The 23,188-nt window shown below is 45.1% G+C and overlaps 1 protein-coding gene across 2 annotated transcripts; it reads right to left on the reverse strand.

Moving 5' to 3' along the window:
• Positions 1 to 1,311: 1,311 nt before the first annotated feature.
• Positions 1,312 to 18,702, reverse strand: LOC120917696 (ADP ribosylation factor like GTPase 2 binding protein). 2 transcript variants are annotated; one of them, XM_040329164.1, is made up of 8 exons: positions 18,608 to 18,702; positions 17,765 to 17,817; positions 14,905 to 14,966; positions 11,308 to 11,414; positions 9,583 to 9,668; positions 5,369 to 5,465; positions 2,903 to 2,976; positions 1,312 to 1,325 (listed from the first exon to the last, which is right to left on the reverse strand). In XM_040329164.1, exons 2-7 carry the CDS (start codon positions 17,800 to 17,802, stop codon positions 2,911 to 2,913), a joined length of 456 nt encoding a protein of 151 aa, XP_040185098.1. In that variant the 5' UTR covers positions 17,803 to 17,817; positions 18,608 to 18,702; the 3' UTR covers positions 1,312 to 1,325; positions 2,903 to 2,910. The 2 variants fall into 2 exon arrangements, with proteins under 2 accessions (XP_040185098.1, XP_040185100.1); XM_040329166.1 differs by lacking the exons at positions 1,312 to 1,325; positions 18,608 to 18,702 and adding an exon at positions 18,560 to 18,580 and having other exon boundaries at positions 2,632 to 2,976.
• Between the last annotated feature and the right edge of the window lie 4,486 nt (positions 18,703 to 23,188).

Raw genomic sequence — 23,188 nt, forward strand, 5'->3', positions numbered from 1 at the left:
GTCCGTGATACTTTTTTTATTTGCACTAACATACAATTTTTCAGGACAAGCTTTCGGGGTGTTACCCCTTCTTCAAGGTCCAAGCAGTGGACCTTGAAGGTGAACACCCCGAAAGCTTGTCCTGAAAAATTGTATGTTAGTGCAAATAAAAAAAGTATCACGGACAGTACTCAATTTTCTCTATAATTTACAGAAATGAGATAACGTTGTTTGAGATAAGACTGCAAAGCCAACAGGACTAGTTTTCTGGCAGGACTGACAACTTTTTTGGAACTTAAAATTCTTTAAATGTATATTTAAAATGGAGCAAGCTCATTTTAGGGGTTTAAGTACACCAACTCCCCAATTCGTTTTTATTTTATACCCAACACAATGCAGAAATAAGATTACAAGTAGATTTGGTCAGCTTGAAAAATATGATGAATACATAATAACAAAAATAGGATTTCTGGTATAAGATATATACAAATTCAACAGAAGGATGAAATGCACCACATTTAAAGCGGAGGTTCACCCCTAAATTACACTTTTTCCCCTTAGATTAATGCTCGTTTTGTCTAGGGGAATCTGCTAGTTGTGTTAAAATATGAGCCGTACTTACCGTTTACGCGATGCATTTTCTCCGCCACTTCCGGGTATGGGCTGCGGGAGTGGGCGTTCCTTCTTGATTGAGTGTCTTCCGAGAGGCTTCCGACGGTCGCATCCAATGCGTCACGATTTTCCGAAAGAAGCCGAACGTCGGTGCGCAGGCGCAGTATAGAGCCGCACCGACGTTCGGCTTCTTTCGGCTACGAGTGACGCGATGGATGCGACCGTCGGAAGCCTCTCGGAAGACTGTCAATCAAGAAGGAACGCCCGCTCCCGAAGACCCATACCCGGAAGCCGACGGAGAAGATGCATCTCGAAAACGGGTAAGTACAGCTCATATTTTAACACAACTAGCCGATTCCCCTAGACCAGGGATCCTCAAACTATGGCCCTCCAGCTGTTGTAGAACTACACATCCCATGAGGCATTGCAAAACTCTGACATTCACAGACATGACTAGGCATGATGGGAATTGTAGTTCCTGAACACCTGGAGGGCCGTAGTTTGAAGACCCATGCCCTAGACAAAACGAGCAGGAATCGAAGGGGATTTTTTTTTTAAATTTTCTTATGGGTGAACTCCCGCTTTAAGTCAAAATACAGAACAGGTTTTTAAATAGTGTCTGGTAAAGGCAAACCTCAAAAAGACAATTGTAATACTTCTTATAAAATGCATCAGATCAGTGAGGTTCATGTCCTTTAAAGTGGACCTGTCATTTTTTTCCAGGAGATAAAATGCTGTAGGGAAGAGATTAGAGAAGAGTTGGCAAAGCACGTTACGCCTTTCCCCCCCAGTCTCATAAAAACTGTATTCCGGAGATTAAAGGTTTTTTTATTTTTATGCTGTTGGTGTGCTAGCAAGACAGTATACGGGAGGTAGAGTTTGGTTTCACAGGCACTGGTGTCCCAAAAAGAAGAGAGGGAGGCACACTTGGCAAACAATGACTTTTCATCCAGTCCTTCATTCTCCACTCGTGTTTTCTCTCTTCCCATCAGCCAATGAGAATGAAACCAAAACCTACCTACCTCCAGGTACAGCCTCAGCCATGGCATCAGATGCTTTGACAACACTAAAAAAACATATAGCATTAGAATAAACCTGTCAGAGAAACATGGAGGCTCACATTACACTGACCTCCCTCTGAAAATACTGATCCTATGCCTTAAAAAGTGTATGTATAGCCCAAACATTTCTGAATATAGCGGGGGGGGGTTACCTTTTCCAACAGGGACACCTGTTTTTGTGACAACTGTCTAAGACCCCTTTCACACTGCAGCGCCGGTTGTATTTGCAGTGCTTTTCGCGCGCCATGGAGGTGGATTTTAAACGCGACCTTAAAAAGAGAAAAAGAAGTCCAGTTTTGCGGCGCTTTCAAATCACTTTTTAGGCCAGGTTCACACTGTGCTGCAGGAATGAAGCCGTGCGAGTTCAGCTGAACGCACACGATTTTATTCCCACATGTCAGTCCCGATTTCGGTGGCAATTTCACAGACATCTGTGCGTGTAAATGGAAATCGCATCGCAAATAGTACAGAAACAACTTTTTTAAATCGGCGCCGCAAATGCAAAGTCGCACCGATTAGGACCATGCCATTGCCTCCGATTTAACATGCAATTTGGCATGTCAAAAAGCGCTGCCCATTCATTTCACTGGGCAGAGGCATTTTGGGAGCGCTCATTTATTGCGCTCCCAAGCTGCCTTAAAGATTCTGCTTGCAGGACTTTTTCTAACGTCCCACAAGCGCGTGTGAAAGCACTCACTGCAATTACGTTTTCAGTCACTTTTTAGAGGCCATTTCTGCCGCTAAAACACCTCGGTGTGAAAAGGGGTCTAAGAAGGGATTTGCACTTCAGTGTAGAGAATATAACTTCATGTTGTATCTTCAGGAACAGGAAGTGAAGGTAAATAATCGCCAACAAGGGACACAGGCAGGAAAATAAACCAACTAGTGTTTTACATAATAAAAAAAAAAAAATTATATAATATATATATATATATATATATATATATATATATATATATATATATATATATATATGTGTATATGTAAATAAAACACTAGGCTATACCTACACTTTAAAAAGTATGTTCCTCGTCATGGTCCTGAAACCTACATGCAGCCAAGGAAGCTCATAACTCAGGAAATATAAAAGCACAAGATCAGCCAGACAAATAGCATTTTCAGAATGACAAGTAATGGAAGCCTTCACACTTCTCTCAGCACAGATTTCCTTTAAAATGAGTCCACTCCCAAGAAGAGACAGCATACACTGAGGAATGAGAGTAGAAGAATGGTACAAAATCTGAACATACATAACTGTTCAACAATTGAATAAAGGTGTCACCACAAAGTCGCTGCCCAAATCAAAACCTCTTCCTTCCTTTTCCTGTAGAAAACAGAACATAAGTTAAAGGGTTCAATACTCACTAAAAACGCCACAAGTGTCTTACAATAAACCATCAAAAGTATGCAATTAGCAGGAAGATCAATGAAAGATGATCACATCTCCCCTTCTCTGATCCACCTGAGCTTATGCAAAGGAGATATATATATATATATATATATATATATATATATATATATATATATATATATATATATAGGGGGGGGATTTAACAAAATTGGCATGCACCGAATCTGGCACAGCTGTGCATGGTAGTCAATCAGCTTCTAAATTCAGCTTATTCAATTGACAATAAAACCCAGAAGATATGCCATGATCGGATAATCACTTTATCTGCACTTTGCTCTGGTTTGTTTGTTCTTTTTTGCTGCATGGCCTTCAGCAGTGGCGGCTGGTGCAAAATATTTTGTGAGGGAGGAATCGAACGCCACAACCGGGTGGGCCAATTAGAGCCTCAGCCTCTAATCATGTGCTTCAATTTTTTTAAATCAAAACTCATCGGAATCAATGCGTCCGGGCCCTGCATGTAGATTAGGGGGCCGGGCGCATGAATTAGGGGGGGCAGTGCCCCTTATGGATGGGCCACCACTGGCCTTCAGATATACAGAGAGCTTGCAAGGATAAATAATTCTGCCATGCTACCAGTAATGTGTGGTTGTGGTGTTATTTGTCCTGGTTACCAATGTCACCAAGACAGAAAGTGACAGAATAATCTTCAATAGTGACATACACTGGGTCTTCCAGAAGCGCATTTGTAAGGTCAGGCACTGATGTGGGACAAGAAGGCCTGGCTCGCAGTCTCTGCTCTAATTAATACCAGTAATGTTCTATCGGGTTGAGGTCAGGTCAGGCCAGGCCAGTCAAGTTTCTCCACCCCAAATTTGCTCATCCAATTATTTATGGACCTTGCTTTGGAGGGGGGGGAAGGATTATGGTGTGTGGTTGTTTTTCAGGGGTTGGGCTTGGCCCCTTAGTTCCAGTGGCCTCAGCATACCAAGACATTGTGGACAATTTCATGCACCCAACTTTGTGGGAATACTTTGGGGATGACCCCTTCCTGTTCCAACACGACTGCGCAACAGTGCACAAAGCAAGGTCCATAAAGACATGGATGAGCGGGTTTGGGGTGAAGAAACTTGACTGGCCAGCACAGAGTCATGACCTCAACCCAATAGAACACCTCTGGGATGAATTAGAGTGGAGACTGTGAGCCAACGTTAGTGCCTGACCTCAAAAATGCGCTCCTGGAAGAATGGAGGTAAACCACCTGGCCTTCAGGAGAAAGATCAAGACCCATCTCTTCTGAGGGCCCAGGGAATGGATCCCAAGCGCCCAGAGGCGATTCAGTTTGCATGTGTTGCGCTATATAAGTTTCTCACTCAATGGTCAAACATTCCCATTGGCACATTCTTAAACCTTGTGGACGGCCTTCCCAGAAGAGCTGAAGTTGTTATAGCTGCAAAGTGTGGGCCAACTCAATATTGAACCCTATGGACCAAGACTGGGATGCCATTAAAGTTCATGTGAGTGTAAAGGCAGGCATCCCAATAGTTTTGGCAATATAGAGTTGGTATGATCGTGTTCAGATTTTCTCTTATTTTGTAGAAATTTCCCCTCACAGACTGTTATCCCTCTATGACACGAAAAGAAGAGAAATCACCGTAAACGAGGAAAAAATAAAATAAACCGACACTGGGTTTTCACCCTTCCCTAGACTGAAATAACAAAGGTTGGCTACACCAATACTTTAACAGCACAGTGGACCGTAGCATCTTTTTTATACTCCCTGATCACATTTTAAAGCTTAATTTTAATAAGATTTGATTCTCAGCCTGCTTTTATGGACAAGACTAAGGACTGAATGTCATGACAGACATGTAGGAATGCGGGATGCCTGAATTATGTGGGAGGAGTCTCGCCTTTAAAAGGCCAGCTCCTAAGCCTCCCTTTTCGTCTGCATTTCTGCCCACACACCCGTTCCCTTTATTTTTTACTTATTTCTAAAATTAAGTATTGAGTATGCCCCCTTTTAGGCATAATGACCTTGTGACCACAGCACACCCAAGGTCACTTTCCAGCTTTCCTTTATATATATATATATATATATATATATATATATATATATATAATCACACATATACATATATACACACACACACACACACACACACACACACATACATATACACACACATTATCTCTCTCTCTATCAATGTTATATAGACATAATGATGCCAATTTATTCAAAAAGGTAAGCATTTGTGCTGTCAATGGCAGGCAGAACCCACATTTTTACGGTTTTTATGGTTCCCATACACACTTCTACTTTTCTTGTTCTAGTTTTTAGAACACAACCCATCATTTTAACACTTACAGCTTTGTAGTCAAGAAACATTTCTTTGAACGCTAGAAAGTCTGTGAAAGTGAGCAATATATCAAATACGTCCCCAGTCATTTCCTGACGATGAGATCTGCAATAGAAATCACAGTATTTAGCATCACATTATGAAACTTGATTTATTCTTATTTAGAGAAGATAAAGTGGGTGAATAAACTGAAGGCAATGGCAAGCTATTGTAGAGGTGATTATTATTACAACCCCCTACAGCCCAAACCCCAACAACTGCCTTTGGGATCACAATGGAACATAAAAGGGCCAACAACTGAGATGAGGACATATCTGTAAAAGTATATTAAAGTGGATAGAAACCAACTCTCACCATTTCTAAACTACTGCCATAGTGCTGATCTATAAGGATATAGATGCCTCCTGCATGTATCCTTACCTGTCAAATGTCTCCCCTCTGTCTCTTATAAGAACTGAAAAACTGCAGATTCTGTGGGTGGGTCTGTTGTCTGGAGCTCGGTGGGTGGAGTTGTGATGTCAGTAGACTCCCCGCCCACCTCTACACTCCCCTTGTCAACATGCATTTTCTCCTGTGTATTCCTTACACCAAATTCTGCTATGATCACCAACATCCAGAAAAGTAACCACATGACTTCAGAAAAGGAGTGGGGGGGGGGGGGGAATTAAAAAATAATGCCCGTCTCCAGGCTAGTGCATGAGATATGTAAATAACCTGTCACTCACAGCAAGGGGGAAGAGAACAGACAAAAGTTTTCTCTTGTTTGTCCGTTTAGCTCACTGAAAAAAAGAAGAGGATTGCTCAGAGCTGGAATAACTCTTTGTGGCAAGACTGGGCACAGATGGTGGGAAATCTTTTACTCTACACTGTGACAGCAAAAAATAAATAATAGTTTGGGTTTACATCCACTTTAAACATTAAAAATACTCTGAAATCATATCCATTAGTGTCTCATGCAGTGTATATCTGTCTAGAATGTCTGCAATTGGTTCTGTTGTAGTCCCAATGGCAGTTGTTGGGATTTGGACTTCAGCAGAACGTCAGATCCTGCTCACTACACTTTTGGTCTTTGTAGTTACATCATTTTGCGTTTTCATTTAGAAGTAACCAACTTAATTACAGCTTCATGTCTGCCAAAGCGAATTTTGTGAGAAATACAGAGACTGCCACTGCTAAAATGTCTGCTACTGAAAATGTTAGCTGCCTTTAAATTGTGTTGAGAAAGGAACTCTGGCTTCCAACGACATAAAACCATGAAGATAAGATGGTTGGACTTCATGGCTTTCAACCTTGTTCTGAGACAAAGGCTCAGAAAGCACAGAAGACAGATCCCAGCTGGCGTTTTCAGAAGCAGGTCAGCAATGGCCTGCATTGGCCTTCGATCCCAGATTTACCACTGAAGCAAAACAATAAGTACCCAAAACGGTATTGAAAGGCTTTAGCACCACAATGCAAGCACTCAATGTTACAGCCACATACATTCTTTAACCCGGGAGGTCCGAATCTCAGGTCAATGCAATGGGCAAGTTTTCCACCACAGCACATCATGAGGAGTAAAATTTCACACTGGGGCGGGAGGTGCGGTGGCGGTTAAGCGCCGCTATTTTTAGTGGCGCTTTACCGTCCGAGTTCCGCCGCTAGCGTGCGGTTTTACCCCCCCACTAGCAGCCGTAAAAGGGTTAATACCGCCCACAATGCGCTTCTGCAGTGGCGCAGTATAGCTGCGGTTTCCAATTGCTTTCAATGGGAAGGAGCGGTAAAAACACCACTCCAGTGTGAAAGCCCTCGGGCTTTCACACTGAAGAAACAGCAGCCGCTGTTTTGGGTTGGTTTGCAGGCGCTAGTTTTAGCACAGTAGCGTCTGCAAACTGCTCCAGTGTGAAAGGGGGTCCAAGAGGAGAATGCCTCTACTTCCTGTTGTGTGCATGGCAGGACATGAAGGAATATTTCCCCCATAAAGAGTATGTATGTATGTATGTATGTATGTATGTATGTATGTATGTATGTATGCATGCATACAAACAAACACACACACACTTAAACCTCTCCCTACACTATCAAAAACTCAAACAATTTGGATCCAGATATACTCTGAGTGTCTTAACCTAGAGCTTTACATTTTCAAATATTAACCACTTGCTGACCGTCCTATAGCAGATTTACTGCTACAGAGCGGCCATTCTGTGCAGAATCACAAATATATTACGCCATTCTGCACTTCAGGGTAGGGGGCGCACCACTGTAATTAGTCACAGCAGAAGCCAATCAGCAGGTGCCAGCTAAAAAAGAGGTCTGCTTGCACCCACTGATCGCCAAGGAGACACACTGGACGGAGTTCTGCATATATAAACAAGGCAGAGCTCTGTCCTGTCAGCGGGGATGGGATGGATTTTGTTTCCTCTTAGTTAAAGCACCAATGTGTACACAAAAATACTGGTTGGGCACACATTTAATCCTTTGATTGCCCTAGATGTTTAACCCATTTCCAGCCAGTGTAATTAGTAGAGTGACATTGCATATTTTTAGCACTGATCACAGTTTTAGGGCTCTTTCACACGGAGCGGACCGTTTCTGGGTCCGCCAAAGCTCAGCGGGGATGCCCGCTGAGCTGTCGGCGGATTGGGCGGTCCCCGCACACAGTGCAGAGACCGCCCTGTCTCTGCTCCGCTCTACCCTATGGGGGATCGGATGCAGACGGACCGTCTGTCCGTCTTCATCCGATCCGTTCCGCCGAACGGAAGGAAAATAGGTTTTCTTCCGTTCGCAAAAGCGGATCTCGACTGACGCGGACGCTAGCGGATGCTCCATCCGCTAAGGGACGCGATCCCATAGGGATTCATTACAAGTCCGTTAACGGACTTGTAATGAACGGACGAACGGTCCGCTAGTGTGAAAGGACCCGAAGTGTCACTGTCAGATTGTTTGCCGCAATATCGCAATCCTGTTAGTCACCGATTGCCCTATTCCTAGTATAAAAATACATAAATAAAAATTCCAGCATCTATAAACACCATCGTTTGTAGACGCTATAACTTTTGCATAAACCAAGCAATATACGCTTATTGGGATTTTGTTTTATCAAAAACATGTAGCAGAATACATATCGGCCTAAATTTATGAAGAAATTTGAATAATAAATAAAATAATAATTTAATAAAAATTAATGCATAGGTTTTATAAGCAGAAAGTATAAAATGATTTTTTTTTTTTTCAAAATTGGCGGTCTTTCTTTGCTTATAGCGCAAAAAAAAAATATATACAACCAAGGCCCCGTACAGACGACCAAACATGTCTGCTGAAACTGGTCTGCGGGCCAGTTTCAGCAGACATGTTCGGTCGTGTGTAGGCCCGAGCGTGCAGGATTCCAGCAAACATTTGCCCGCCGGGCCTTTTCCCAGCGGACAAATATTCCTGGACTTGTTTTAAAACAGTCCGCTGGAATCCTGCCCGCTCGGACATGTTCGGTCGTCTGTACAGACCTATCGGACATGTCCGAGCGCCCGCCATTCCCTCGCATGCGTCGAATGACTTCGACGCATGCGTGATTTAACTGGCAGGCCCGCCCACGTCGCGCGTCATTGTCGCGGCGATACCGCGGACACGCCCCGCGTATTGTTTACGAGCGGCTTTCTGTACGATGGTTAGTACAGCCATCGTACAGAAAGCCCCGGGCAGACATGTAGGGTGAAAACGGTCCGGCGGACCGCTTTCATCGTACATGTTTGCTGGTGTGTACACGGCCTAGTGGTGATCAAATAACTGACATATTAGTTTAAAAAAAAAAAAAAAATAACTCAAAAACACAGATCTGCAAAGCTTGTAAAATCTTAGTTCAGGCTATGCGACACACATTTTCTATAAAGGACCAGGTCACACCACAAGCAGTTCAGCGCATGTTTTTTTCTGAATCAAAAATGCATGGAAAGTAGGTTATATGGCTTTCAATGGTGTAGTTTGAACCAGTGCTTGCAGTTCCAGAAAAAAACACACACACACACACACACACACACACACACACAGCGCATTTTTACTGCACTGGAACGCTGTAAAAGCATCAAAAAACGCAATGGAACACATGTCCTTATTTAAGGTTAAGGAAAAAGAAAAAAAAAAAAAAAAAAAGTAGGAAAGCATCAAAACCATGCATGCAGAAAAGCATCTGGAATGCATCCAGACTGTTTCTATGGTGTAAATTGGCCCTAGAAGTCGGTGAAGAACTTACTGTAATGAAGAGATGAAAGCACTCATATTAAAAGTTGGAATCCGCTTCAGCAATTCCTCTTCAAAAAATGTCTCCAACAAGCAAATCTAAGAATTCATACAAAGATATACTAAATATCAGTTTCGTATAAACATGAACCAAGCCTCACATGCAAACCAACTTTTCCTTCCTCTTCAGTTGACCAAAGCTGTCTTAAAAGGAGTTGTAAAGGAAAAAAAATTGTTTGCTCAAATGACTGTTTACAGGGTATAGAGACATAATAGTTAACTGTTTCCTATTAAAAACAATTAAAAATAGATAAAAAAAACAATCATATAATGTACCTTTAGTTTCAGTTTCGTTTTTGCATGTTATGCTGCCTCTGTGCTGTACAGAGCCATAGAGAAGTGAGGGTTTGAAAACGAAACTAGAAGCTCCCTGTACTGTGGTCCAAAGGAAACAGACAACCAGGAAGTGTCCAGAACAGAGCAGAATTACAGCAACATCAGAGCAAAAACGAACAATGAGGACATGAAACCAGGACTGCAGTAAGGTAAAGGAAGCTATTTAGCTATAATATATTTTTTTCCTTTAGTGACCCTTTAAGCTAGTGTGTGACAAGTTTATTAGCAAAAGGAAAAGCCTCAAATCATATTAGAATATTAGATACTGGTTTCCTGGACTGACACCTTTTGCAGACTTCCTGCTCCACATCAAAGCCACGTGCACCTACATAGACCTCAGATCAGATTGGAATTCAATCTGAAAAGCCCTATACAGAACACAGATGACATTAATTTTCTCTTGGGAGCCAGGCCAAGTGGTATTGCAGGGGCAAAAAAAAAAAAAAAAAAAAAAAAAAAAAAAAATAGGTCTACAAGAGTAGAATGGGAAAACCCATCTTATTTTAAGCTATGGAGCATGGCCACAGACATTCAACCTGTATGGGGCATATGGCTTTTATGGGGAGGAGGTCAAATGGAACTCCTAATAAATACTATAGTTACCCATTTAAAAGTCATAAACCGTCAAAATGCAATGATGTCCAAAGTGCGATTATGCAGAGATGGTTCAAATCTGCTAAACCAGCCGAGATTCTAACCATCTAAGGCATTGGGCAGGCTGCTTATAACCAAGTCCATCCAGCAATAATTTTGGATACAAGACATACATACAAAGCACATCTGATTTTCAGCAATGCGATTATTGCCAGCGGCTATAGCATATAGCAAAATTCATGTTCTCCCAGCAGGGACAGCTCCCCTCGCCGAGAGAACACAAAAGCTCCGCGGGAGGGACTCCCCCATCCCCCACCACTGGCTGTTTTGATGAGGGAAAGCGAGGCATCATCTATGGCCAGCTTTACTCAAAGTCAATGCAATTTAGGTTCTTAGTTTATCTGTGATTGTAAATGGATGGGAGAGGCAGAGCATTGAGGCAATGGGCTTACAAGAAGTGGTGTGAACATCTTGGGTCATCATTCACCCTAGACTGGCACCACATCACTGGATCGGTGAGTCTGAGGGAGGACCAAACTGAAGTTCAGGGGAGCATAGCCGTCCTTTGTTTTTAGACCTTTGCCAAGTAATCTGCCAATGGGTCTTTTTTTGGCAAAACTGACAAAATTCCACAATACAGGGGTGTCTATGTGTTGCCAGACTGCAATGCACCATGCTCCCAGCGAATCTAAATCCAAAGTGAAATGTTTCAATGGACAGCAGAAGCACAAAGAGAATGTCAACTTACATATTCATTAAAGATTGTTGTGTAGGTCAATTTATTTTCTTCCGTGTCCTCAAACTCTGTATAATATTTTTCCATAAAATTTCTCTGCAGCTCTTGAAACTCGTCATCTGATAAGAAACAGCAAAGGAGAGAACTTATAAAAAATCATCTCCAGGAAGTGACATCAATCAGTGAACTGCCAATGCTGCCCAGGAACACTTGGAACTATGACAAGATCAGACAGTCCACTCTATAATCTACAGCACCAAGAATCAGAAGGCATTTCACAGAGCTTGTCTGCAGACTCATATTTATGTTCTGTGTCCCATGATGCCGAGCCATGCAATAGCTTTCTTTAAGAATTATAGATGGAACACTAGGCCTTCATTTTACAGATTCAGAGTGAATTAGAAAGTAAATAAACTTGCAACTATTAAAAAAGGAAGGTCTAAGTCAGGGATCCTCAAACTACGGCCCTCCAGCTGTTGCGGAACTACACATCCCATGAGGCATTGCAAAACTCTGAGATTCACATTCATGACTAGGCATTAGGGTTGTCCCAATACCATTTTTTTTTTAGGACCGAGTACAAAGTACCGATACTTTTTTTCATGTACTCGCCGATACCGAATACCGATACTTTTTTTAAAATGTGTCCCCAAATGCAGCCATGTCCCCCCACATATATCCAGCCATGTCCCCCCCACATATATCCAGCCATGTCCCCCCCACATATATCCAGCCATGTCCCCCCCCCCACATATATCCAGCCATGTCCCCCATACCTAGATGATGCCGCTGCCGCGTTAATCAGCGTGCGGGGAACATTACAGCTTTCGTTTGAATAGCTGTGTTCCCCGCAGCGCCGTGTATAGACACTCCCCCTTGCTCGGGATTGGACAGATAACTGGTCCAATCCCGAGCAAGGGGGAGTGTCTATACGCGGCGCGGCGGGGAACACAGCTATTCAAACGAAAGCTGTAATGTTCCCCGCACACAGATTAATGCGGCAGCGGCGGCTTTGCAGTATGCAGCGGCGGTGGGGTGGACAAGTATTCGGCCAGGCATCGGGGGCATTTGCGGGAGTACAAGTACTCCCGCAAATACTCGGTATCGGTCCCGATACTGGTATCGGGACAACCCTACTAGGCATGATGGGAATTGTAGTTCCTGAACAGCTGGAGGGCCATAGTTAAACCTCTGGTCTAAGCAAACAGAAAAATAAACAGCTGAAATAAATGTGTGGTGTATAAGGAAAAAAGGGAAGAACAAAGACAGTTGTTTAGTAAAACATTCAAATACATTTTTGTCTCTAAATTGTTTAGTTCAAATATGTTCCTTAGCATATATTGTATTGACATGTCCTCTTAAAAACCTTCATCCCTTTTCCATTGATATTCTACTTTCCAGCATCCCCCTACTGCTGTGAGAGCTCACAGAATATATCTGTCATCTGTGCTTCCAGATATTAAAGAACATGCAACTTATGCTGGCCATACATGGGCAACCCCCCCCCCTTTCAACTAGCGGGTTGAATGAAAAAAAAAAATTGACATTGAATGTGTGGATGGGGGAATCCTCCCCGCTGTGTCTTTGTATTCTGACAGCGAAGAGACTTTCTCACCGTCAGAGCCCACAGATCAGTGATGCAGTCTATAGCCAGCAGCACTGATCGAGTTCCTCCCCCCAACAGGGCTGTTGAATATTAGTGGATTGGTAGACTAACTTCTGTTCAACTGCAGTGGCCACACAAGGATTGAAATGCAGCCAGTTTGATCCATGTTTGGTTAGCTTTAATCTAAGGATGTAGCGCTCACACCTGAGCAGCCAATTTCCAGCACTGAACAATGTCACATAATGAAGGAAAGGTCAACATAAATGCTACTTAAAGGGGTTGTAAAGGCAGAAGCTTTTTTAGCTTAAAGTGGAGTTCCAGGGTTTTTTTGTTCACTCAGGCCGGGTTCACACCTATGTGAATTCGCAACTAAAAAACGGAGATGATCTGCTAAACAGCTCTCTTATCTCTCTGCAGAGATAAGAGAGCTGAAATTAGCAAATTAGCACCGCACAAGTGTGAATCCAGCAGCTACAAAAAGTTTAGCTGCTGACTTTTAATAAACAGACACTTACCTGCCCCACGGCCCGGCGATGCGGCCGCCCGGAGTGTCGCTCCCCCACCCCTTCCTCTCTGCCAAACTGTCTTAGCCACTGTGGGCACCCGGCCATGACAGCTTTCGGCTTCACGGCCGGGAACGCACTGCGCATGTCGTGCTGCATGTTCCTAGTGGACAGGCAACCTGTCACATGTCCCAGAAGATTGCAGAGAGGGAGGGGCCACCTAGGCAGCCCGTGGGAGGAAGGGGGACACAAAGTCCCCTCCAAAAGTACCCACTTAACCCCCCAAAAAAATTACATGCCAAACGTGGCATGCAAGGGGGCGAGGAGTACTTAAAGCGGGAGTTCACCCATTTATTAATTTTTTTTTTTTCTCCCCTTAGATTCCTGCTCGTTCGGGCTAGGGGAATCAGCTATTTGTATTAAAATATGAGCAGTACTTACCCGTTTTCGAGATGCATCTTCTTCCGTCGCTTCCGGGTATGGGTCTTCGGGAGCGGGCGTTCCTTCTTGATTGACAGTCTTCCGAGAGGCTTCCGACGGTCGCATCCATCGCGTCACTCGTAGCCGAAAGAAGCCGAACGTCGGTGCGGCTCTATACTGCGCCTGCGCACCGACGTTCGGCTTCTTTCGGAAAATCGTGACGCGATGGATGCGACCGTCGGAAGCCTCTCGGAAGACTGTCAATCAAGAAGGAACGCCCATTCCCGCAGCCCATACCCGGAAGCGACGGAGAGGATGCATCTGGTAAACGGGTAAGTACTGCACATATTTTAAAACAAATAGCCGATTCCCCTAGAGAAAACGAGCAGGAATCTAAGGGGAAAAAGTGCCCTCTAAGGGTGAACCCCCGCTTTAAAGCGGAAGTTCCACTTTTGGGTGGAACTCCGCTTTAATGCATTCTTTGGATTAAGATAAAAAGCATTCTGTGTGCACATACCTTAGGTCCCTCTCTGTCCATGAATGTCTCAGCCATCAGAGATTCTCCTTCCCAATTGGCTGAGACACAGCAGGGGTGTCATTGGCTCCGCTGCTGTGAAAGTCAGCAAGCCAATCAGGGTGAGAAAGGGGGCCGGGGCTCCATGTCTGAATGGATATAGGGAGCTGTGACTCTGGTGCCCCCATAGCAAGCCGCTTGCTGTGGAGACACTGAACAGGAGGGGAGGAGCCAGGATTACAGATGAGAAGGGTCCAGGCTGCTCTGTGCAAATCCACTGCAACTGAGCAGGCAAGTATAATATGTTTATTTTTTTTATAGGGGAAAAAAAAAAAGAAAGTAGGACTTTAGCATCACATTAAGTTCCCATGTGGCTTACACAGAGTTTGGAATCTCGGCTCCAATAGGTAGGACGGTAGGGAAGGCAACAAGCATCAGTGTTTGGGGGTTCTATTGAGAGAGTCCAACACTGCTCTGAATGGGCAAAACTACAGAATGTTCAAGTTCTACAAGCCTTTCTCAATCTCTTTGTTGAAAAAAAAAAGACAAAAAAGGTTGATACTTGCCCATGATGATGTTTTCTAAATGCCCCACCACACAATCAAATTCAGCATCCTTGGGGGATGATCTGCAACAAAGAAACATGGCTGCTTATAACAATTAGCATTTCAGATAGAAGATGTGTGTGTGAAGAAGTCATAGGGGTCCATTTTCTAAAAGGAAAAATGCTATACAAGTTGTGAATAATTCCTGTAATAGGTCTATATGCTTCTTCCCCCATTATTGTAAGACCCATAGAGTGGCCATATTGCAGTATGTAACCCCCCCCCCCCCCCCCAAAAAAAAAAAAAAAAAAAAAAAAACACAAATCTCCCCCAAAATCCCTGCTCCTAGCAAATCTCATGTGTACCAGGCTTAAGCCTGGGATGCCATTAACCACTTGCCTACTAGACCAATTCTGACATTTCTCTCCTACGTGTAAAAATTCTGCATTTTTTTTCTTCGCAGAGACCCTAGAGAATTAAATAGCGGTTGTTGCAACTTTTTATCTTGCACAGTAATTTTTCAAATCCTTTTTTGGAAATAAAAAAACAGTTTCACGCATTTAAAAAAAATAATAGCCCAATATTTTTGCAGAACGTGAAAGATGATGTTACGCAGAGTAATTAGATACCCAACACGTCACGCTTCAAAATTGCACACGCTCGTGGAATGGCGCCATATTTCGGTACTTAAAATCCCCATAGCTGACGCAATTTTTTACTGGTTACATGTTTTGAGTTACAGAGGAGGTCTAGGGCTAGATTTATTGCTCCCGCTCCAAATGTGTGGTTTGAACACCGTTTACACATGTTGGCACAACTTACGTATGCGTTTGCTTCTGCATGCCAGCACATGGGGACAGGGGCACTTTAAATTCGTTTTTTTTTGTTAAGTTTTATTTTTCTAGTTTGATACTTTCTTTCTTTTTTTTTTAAATGTTTTAACCACTTAAGCCCCTGACCAATATGCTGCTAAATGCCCAAAGGAGTTTTTACAATTCGGCACTGCGTCGCTTTAACAGACAATTGCGCGGTCGTGCGACGTGGCTCCCAAACAAAATTTGCGTCCTTTTCTTTCCACAAATAGAGCTTTCTTTTGATGGCATTTGATCACCTCTGCGATTTAAATTTTTTGCGCTATAAACAAAAATAGAGCGACACTTTTTGGAAAAAAAAAAATCAATATTTTTTACTTTTTGCTATAATAAATATCCCCCAAAAACATATATATATAAAAAAAAAAAATTCCCTCAGTTTAGGCCGATACGTATTCTTCTACCTATTTTTGGTAAAAAAAAAAAAAAAAAAAAAAAATTTTATAGCGTTTACAAAATAGGGGATAGTTTTATTTTTTTTTTTAAATTTTTTTACTACTAATGGTGGCGATCAGCGTTTTTTTTTCGTGACTGCGACATTATGGCGGACACTTCGGACAATTTTGACACATTTTTGGACCATTGTAATTTACACAGCATAAAAAGCATTTCAATTGCATTGTTTATTGTGAAAATGACAGTTGCAGTTTGGGAGTTAACCACAGGGGGCGCTGTAGGAGTTAGGGTTCACCTAGTGTGTGTTTACAACTGTAGGGGGGTGTGGCTGTAGGTCCGATGTCATCAATCGAGTCTCCCTATAAAAGGGATGACTCGATCGATGCAGCCGCCACAGTGAAGCACGGGGAAGCCGTGTTTACATACGGCTCTCCCCGTTCTTTAGCTCCGGGGAACGATCGCGAGGGGGCGGCTAGAAACGAATAGCCGCGCCCTCGTCTCGGATCGCTCCCCACGGGTTTCCGACCGCTGCATGTACCGGGGGGGGGGGGGGGGTCCCGATCAGAACCCCGACCCGCGGAAAGGCGGGGACGTACATGTACGCCCATATGCCTGTACATGCCATTCTGTGGACGTACATATACATGCAGCGGTCGTTAAGCGGTTAATCACTTTTATTCCTATTACAAGGAATGTAAAGATCCCTTGTAATAGGAATAAGAATGACAGGTCCTCTTTACAGAGAGATATGAGGTCAATAAGTCCCCAGGTCTCACCTCTAGGCTGGGGAGCCAAAAAAAAAAAGAAAAACACCACACACACACACACACACAATCTCAGCTTCCCAGCCAAGGCGGCACAGTTTTTTTTTTAAAATGCATTGGCCAGGCGTGACGTCATAACATTGCGCCTAGGGTCCGAACGATCACAGAGACTCCGGGGACCATTTGGTCCGTCATAAATCTCTATCGTCAGCATCCGGTGCCATCGGTTTCCCTTCTCCGACTCACTGACGGCAGGGGTGAGTCAGCAGATGCACCGGAGGGGGACGTCCCCGCTCGTCGCCTGTAAGAACGATCAAGCGGCTGAACAGCTGCTATGATCGTTCTTATGGTGTAGGGCAGTGATGGCGAACCTTGGCACCCCAGATGTTTAGGAACTACATTTCTCATGATGCTCATGCACTCTGCAGTGTAGTGTAGCATCATGGGAAATGTAGTTCAAAAACATCTGGGGCGCCAAGGTTCGCCATCACTGGTGTAGGGAATAGGCATGAGCTCCGGCGTGTTCGCACGCTCCACGCGAAGAGCCCGCCAGGAAGTTAGGAGCGTGCAAACACGCCGGAGCTCATCCCTAGTAGGGAATCGCCAGCGCTAAAAGAAGGTATCTGAATGATGTCCGTAGCTGCACCCCTCATTCAGATACCGACGCTCAAACCCGACCATGTCACATGACATGCAGCGGGCGGGAAGTGGTTAAAGTTCACGTAAAGGCAAAGCGTCCCAATACTTTTGGTAATATAGTGTATAATCATGAAAATGATTGAATTTGGTTCTTCAGATAACAAGTCAGTAAAGCAGAGCAGTAAAGTGTGTGCTTAGCACCGTTCTTACACAAACAGAGTGAAGTTTTCCTCGTCCAGCTCATCCATGTTATATATTTCTACCTGTGAAAGGGAAAGAGAAGACAGTGAATAAATGCTTATTGAAGACTGGATTTATTGTGCTCAATGTACATACAGGCTGCTAACATTAGAAAGAACGCACAGGGCACCACGGGGAGACTTCTTTAATCTCCACCCAAGCCTTGCAGGACCTGAAAATGAAAGTGACAATGCAGCAGAGCAAACTCAGGTCTCCTTCCCATCCACACAGGGCAGAGCTGTGTGAATGTCAGGACTAAGGATGAGCTCTGGTGTGTTCGCATAGTACACGTGCAGAGCCCGCCAGGAAGTCTGCATGGCGCTGCGCTAATCACAGCCAGGGAGACATTTCACGATCTCTGCAGCCGAGCATCGGGACAATGTCTCCCTGGCTGTGATTAGCGCAGCGCCGTGCTCACTTCCTGGCGGGCTCTGCACGTGTTCTATGCGAACACGCCAGAGCTCATCCTTAGTCAGGACTGGGTGGACAGAAATATAAATCTTTTGTCTATATAGAGATATATATATATATATATATATATATATATATATATATATATATATATATATATATATATAAAATTGGTGTGTTTAGCTCTGTGCCTGGAGGTCAGCTCCATGCAGCTCTGCTCACCCAGCAATAGAAGGAGGTGCTGCTGTGAGGAGAAGCTGCCAGCTATAGAAGGTAAACAAAGCTCATGGAGTACTTATAGCTGGCAGCTATTTCATTATAATATAATATATGCCATGCAATGCCATGCCTCACCCAGCAGCGCCCCGTCCACACACATACATAAACAGGCACCCTACTCACCCAGCCGCCACCACCAAGCGCCTCACCACCTGAATTTTTACTTCCGGAATGAAGTAAGACACTCAGCCAATGAGAGCAATGGGTGCTTCAACGTCTCGTAAAGCAGCCAATCAGAGGAAGGATGCTGCCGTTAGGAGTTGCTATGGCAATGGAAAAAATAATCACTCAGAGTGTCATGTGACCTGGAAGGAAAATGGAGGGGGGCGGAGTTAGTGGGTGGTGTCATGAGAGAAGCGTGGCTCCGCTCCTCCCAACTCCTATGACATGTCAGGAACCTGGCTGATGTGGTCACGCCCCCGTCCCCCACAGTGTACACGTCACTGACTATGACAGCCTGGCAGGGGTCACCTATGGCATGTGACAAGGGGCTGTCATAGCAATGGTACATGAGGGGAGGGGGGCTTTATCACTATATCAGCCATATTGTGAATAAAATGCTGGAAAATAAGGCAGATAAATGAAGGATGATGGGAGAACTGAACGTGAAATACATGTACAGAGAAGGGTGTTGGCGGGGCGGTAATAAAGCCGCATGCACTTTTTCATGCGCCGATGTGTTTTTGACGCGTTTCCAGATGCTTTTTTTCCCTCCACTGTACTGGGGTCCGGTGCGTTTTTTTTTTTTTTTTTGCAAAATCTTTTTTATTACCGTATTTATCGCGGTATAACGCGCTCCCGCGTATACCGCGCACCCCCAAAGTTGCCCGGAATCCTGTGAAAAAAAAGTATTTTTTGTACTTACAGTTTTGTTTTTTTTGCGCGGCGTCCATCGGCGGCCTCGTCGGGTTTGGCGTCCGTCTGCGGCTTCGGGTGTCCTCTTCGTCGTGTCCGGCGTCCTTCTGCGGCTTCGGGTGTCCTCTTCGTCGGGTCCGGCGTCCGTCTGCGGCTTCGGGTGTCCTCTTCGTCGGGTCCGGCGTCCTTCTGAGGCGTCCTCGTGTCCTCCCCGCTCGTTTCCCGCGCCGAGTTTGAATACTGCGCCGACATATACAGAGCGCAGTACACTCGTGTATTGTCGGCAATGCTCGGCAACTCTCGCGCTGACGTCCTGTACGTCCAGGACGTGAGCGCGGTAGAGCCGAGACTGCCCGACTATACCCGAGTGTACTGCGCTCTGTATATGTCGGCGCAGTATTCAAACTCGGCGAGGGAAAGCGGGTATCGGCGTATACCGCACACCCACGATTTTGCCCTGATTTTCAGGGCAAAATTTAGCCCAGGCGGGGGCCAAACCTTTGCCCACGCAGGGGCATCCGGTGCGTTTTTGATGCGTTTTACCAGTGCAGGAAAAATGCAGCGTGTTCTACTTTTTTTCTGGAACTGAACGCACCGGTGGGAACTATGCCATAGGAAACCATATAACCTACTTTCCATGCGTTTTAACCACTTCATTACCGGGCATTTTCACCCCCTTCCTGCTTTCAGCGCTGTAACATTTTAAATGACGATTGCGCGGTCGTGCGACGTTGTACTCAAATGAAATGGGCACCTTTCACCTGCTTGCCAATTCGATTGTTGTGAGTAAATCAGTCAGGTAATACAGTCGGTGTGTATGACTGATGTTAGATTGTTCGCCAGTCTGTAGGTTTCGATTGATCTGCAAATTGATTGGATTATAAACACTAACTGTGTATGGCCACCATTAGATTGTTCACCAATCATTTTGATTGAATGACACATTGATTAAACGATACAATTGAAGCGTGTATGGTCTCCATTAGGCTGTTTGCCAATTCGAGCGCTTTGATCAGGTTGCACATCAATCGGATAATATACAGCACCTGTGTATGGCCCCTGCTAGATTGTTCATCACCAATTTGAATATTTTGATTGGATAAAAACACTGACCGTGTATGGCCACTATCAGATTGTTCACCAATGCCGTCATTTCAATCGAATTACACATTTAGCTAGATTCACATAGAGTTAGGCCGGCGTATCAGTAGATACGCCGACCTAACTCGGAATTTGCGCTGTCCTAAGTTTAAGTGTATTCTCAAACAGGGATACACTTAAACCTATCTAAGATACGACGGCTTGTGCCGTCGTATCTTAGGGTGCAATATTTAGGCTGGCCGCTAGGTGACGCTTCCATTGCGCTCGGCGTAGAATATGTAAATCACTAGATACGCCTATTCACGAACGTACGCGCGCCGTCACAGTAAAGATACGCCGTTTACGTAAGGCATTATCAGGCGTAAAGTTATTCCATCAAATAGCTGGACTAGTAATGTTAAGTATGGCCGTCGTTCCCGCGTCGAAATTTGAAAATTTTACGTAGTTTGCGTAATTTACGTCCACGTCGAAACCAATACGTCCTTGCGGCGTACTTTGCCGCAATGCACACTGGGATATGTACACGGGCGGCGAATGCGCCGTTCGTAAAAAACGTCAATCGCGTCGGGTCACAGTTAATCTACATAAAACACGCCCCCCACAGCCTCATTTGAATTCGGCGCGCTTACGCCGGCCTATACACGCTACGCCGCCGTAACTTAGCAGGCAAGTACTTTGTGAATACAGTACTTGCCTAGCTAACTTACGGCGGCGTAGTGTAAATACGATACGCTACGCCGCCGCAAAGATGTGGCGGTCTATTTGAATCTAGCTATTTGATCACATTATACAATCAAAGCACATATGCAGAGGCGTAGCTTGAAGCCTGTGGGCCCCCGCTGCAAAAGTTGACCTGGCCCCTGGGCTGTACTCGCCCTGCGCTCCTCTCCATTCTGGAATGGCTCACAGCCAATGAGAATGGAGAGGTGTGGGCCGCGGAAGGCAAAGTGGAAGCCCAGTACCTAGATACACAGGGGAGGCATTCTGCCTCCTACCTATTTGATGTCCGTTTACTTGCACTGTCATCATTGTAGGGGCCCCAGAGCATTACTTTGCCCAGGGGCCCATGATGCTATTTAGACAGCCCTGCTGTGGGGCCCTTGGGCACATCGAAGCTGGACTTTGTGGAGGATATGATAATATGACAGGGAGGCTGCAGGGGCCCCCTGGAGCTAGGGGTGGGGGGTTTGCGATTGCGACCCCTTATGCTATGCACATGCATGTATGGTCCCCATAGGTTGTTGACCAATTCAATTGTTTTGATAGAAATACACATCGATCGGATAATAAACACTAACCACATATACGGCCACCATTACTTATGGTCTGATTTTCCCCCAATCTGGCAGACAATACAACACGGCACACACAAGATACGGAAACCCTTCACGAATAACCAACAATCGCTATCAGATTGTACACAGATCGGACACCTATAACGAACGTCTCCAATCACCATAAGCACACAATAGGGGAGATTTACTAAAACTGGAGCACTCAGAATGTGGTGCAGCTGTACATGGTAATCCGATCGATGTGCGATCCAATTAAAATTATATATATATTCAGTGCTTTAACTGGGCCGGAACGCGGCGGTACTCAGTACCGCCACTTCCAAAAATGGCCCTGGAGAGTACCAGCACCTCTCCGTGCGCCCAGTACGTGGGTTTCCCGTACCGGAACGCAGCCCCAGGCCAGGAATATGATGATCAGTGGCGGAACTACCACCATAGCGCCCCACGCGGGCGCTATGGGGCCCGCTGATGGGGAGGCAGATCGGTGCGCTTTGACAGTTACAGAACCGATGCTGTGTATCTCTCCCTCCTGTCGGCATCATTTCTGTAACTGTCACAGCGCACCGATCTGCCTCCCTGTTCTAGCCACATGTGATCCTCCTATGGGTGCCTGGTCTCCCCCCAGCGCTGCCTGCTTTCCTCTCCCTAAAAGCTGGGGGACACTGTGAGAGCGGGGGAGGGCTATCCTGTCTTATTGCACAGGCACTTCTGTGAACTGCCCAGGGGTCCTAGGTGCATGGGGGGCCTTTGAAGTTTCCTCCCAGCAGGTTCGGGCAGCAGTGGTAACAAGTCTCCTCACGTTGGCTTTACAGGTCAGTTCTGGCTGTGTCTGCAATGCTCTCTCTCTCTCTCCCTGGCATCTTCCTCCCTTCCTCAGCCACTATCTGGCCGGCCGTCCTGCTCCCTGTCGTCCTCACACAGATCCATTCATCTTTGCCTGTCAAACTGCTCCTCTCAGGCCCCGTACACACGACCAGTTTCCTCGGCAGAATTCAGCTTCCGACCGAGTTTCTGGCTGAATTCTGCCGAGAAACCCGGCCGTGTGTACACTTTCGGCCAAGAAAGCCGACGAGGAGCTCGACGAGGAAATAGAGAACATGTTCTCTATTTCCTCGTTGTTCTATGGGAGCTCTCGTCCCGCCGAGCTCCTCGGCGGCTTCAGTGCTGAACTGGCCGAGGAACTCGATGTGTTTGGCACGTCGAGTTCCTCGGCCGTGTGTACGAGGCCTCAGATGCTTGTTATCTCTCCCCCTCCCTTCCCTGACTTTTCCCTGCAGACACTTTACCTTCACACATGTGTGTGTCCCAGGATCTACAAATATTACAAATGTCTGGAACAGTGGCGGCTGGTGCTCAAAATTGGGGGGGGGCGCAAAAATAAATAAATTGAAGCCTCACTGTGCCCATCACATGCAACCACTGTGCCATGCCACCAAATGCAGCCACTGTGCCA

The sequence above is a fragment of the Rana temporaria genome, chromosome 11 (assembly GCF_905171775.1).
Source record: "Rana temporaria chromosome 11, aRanTem1.1, whole genome shotgun sequence".
Taxonomy (NCBI): Eukaryota; Metazoa; Chordata; class Amphibia; order Anura; family Ranidae; genus Rana; species Rana temporaria.

Excerpts from the sequence above, each read along its gene's own strand:
- LOC120917696 (XM_040329164.1), bottom strand. The coding sequence starts at position 17,802 with ATGGATGAGCTGGACGAGGAAAACTTCACTCTGTTTGT. Across the intron at positions 11,415-14,904 it reads TTTAGAAAACATCATCATGG|ATGACGAGTTTCAAGAGCTG; the intron begins GCAAGTATCAAC and ends GTTTCTTATCAG. Across the intron at positions 2,977-5,368 it reads TGTTTCTTGACTACAAAGCT|GAAAAGGAAGGAAGAGGTTT; the intron begins GTAAGTGTTAAA and ends TGTTTTCTACAG.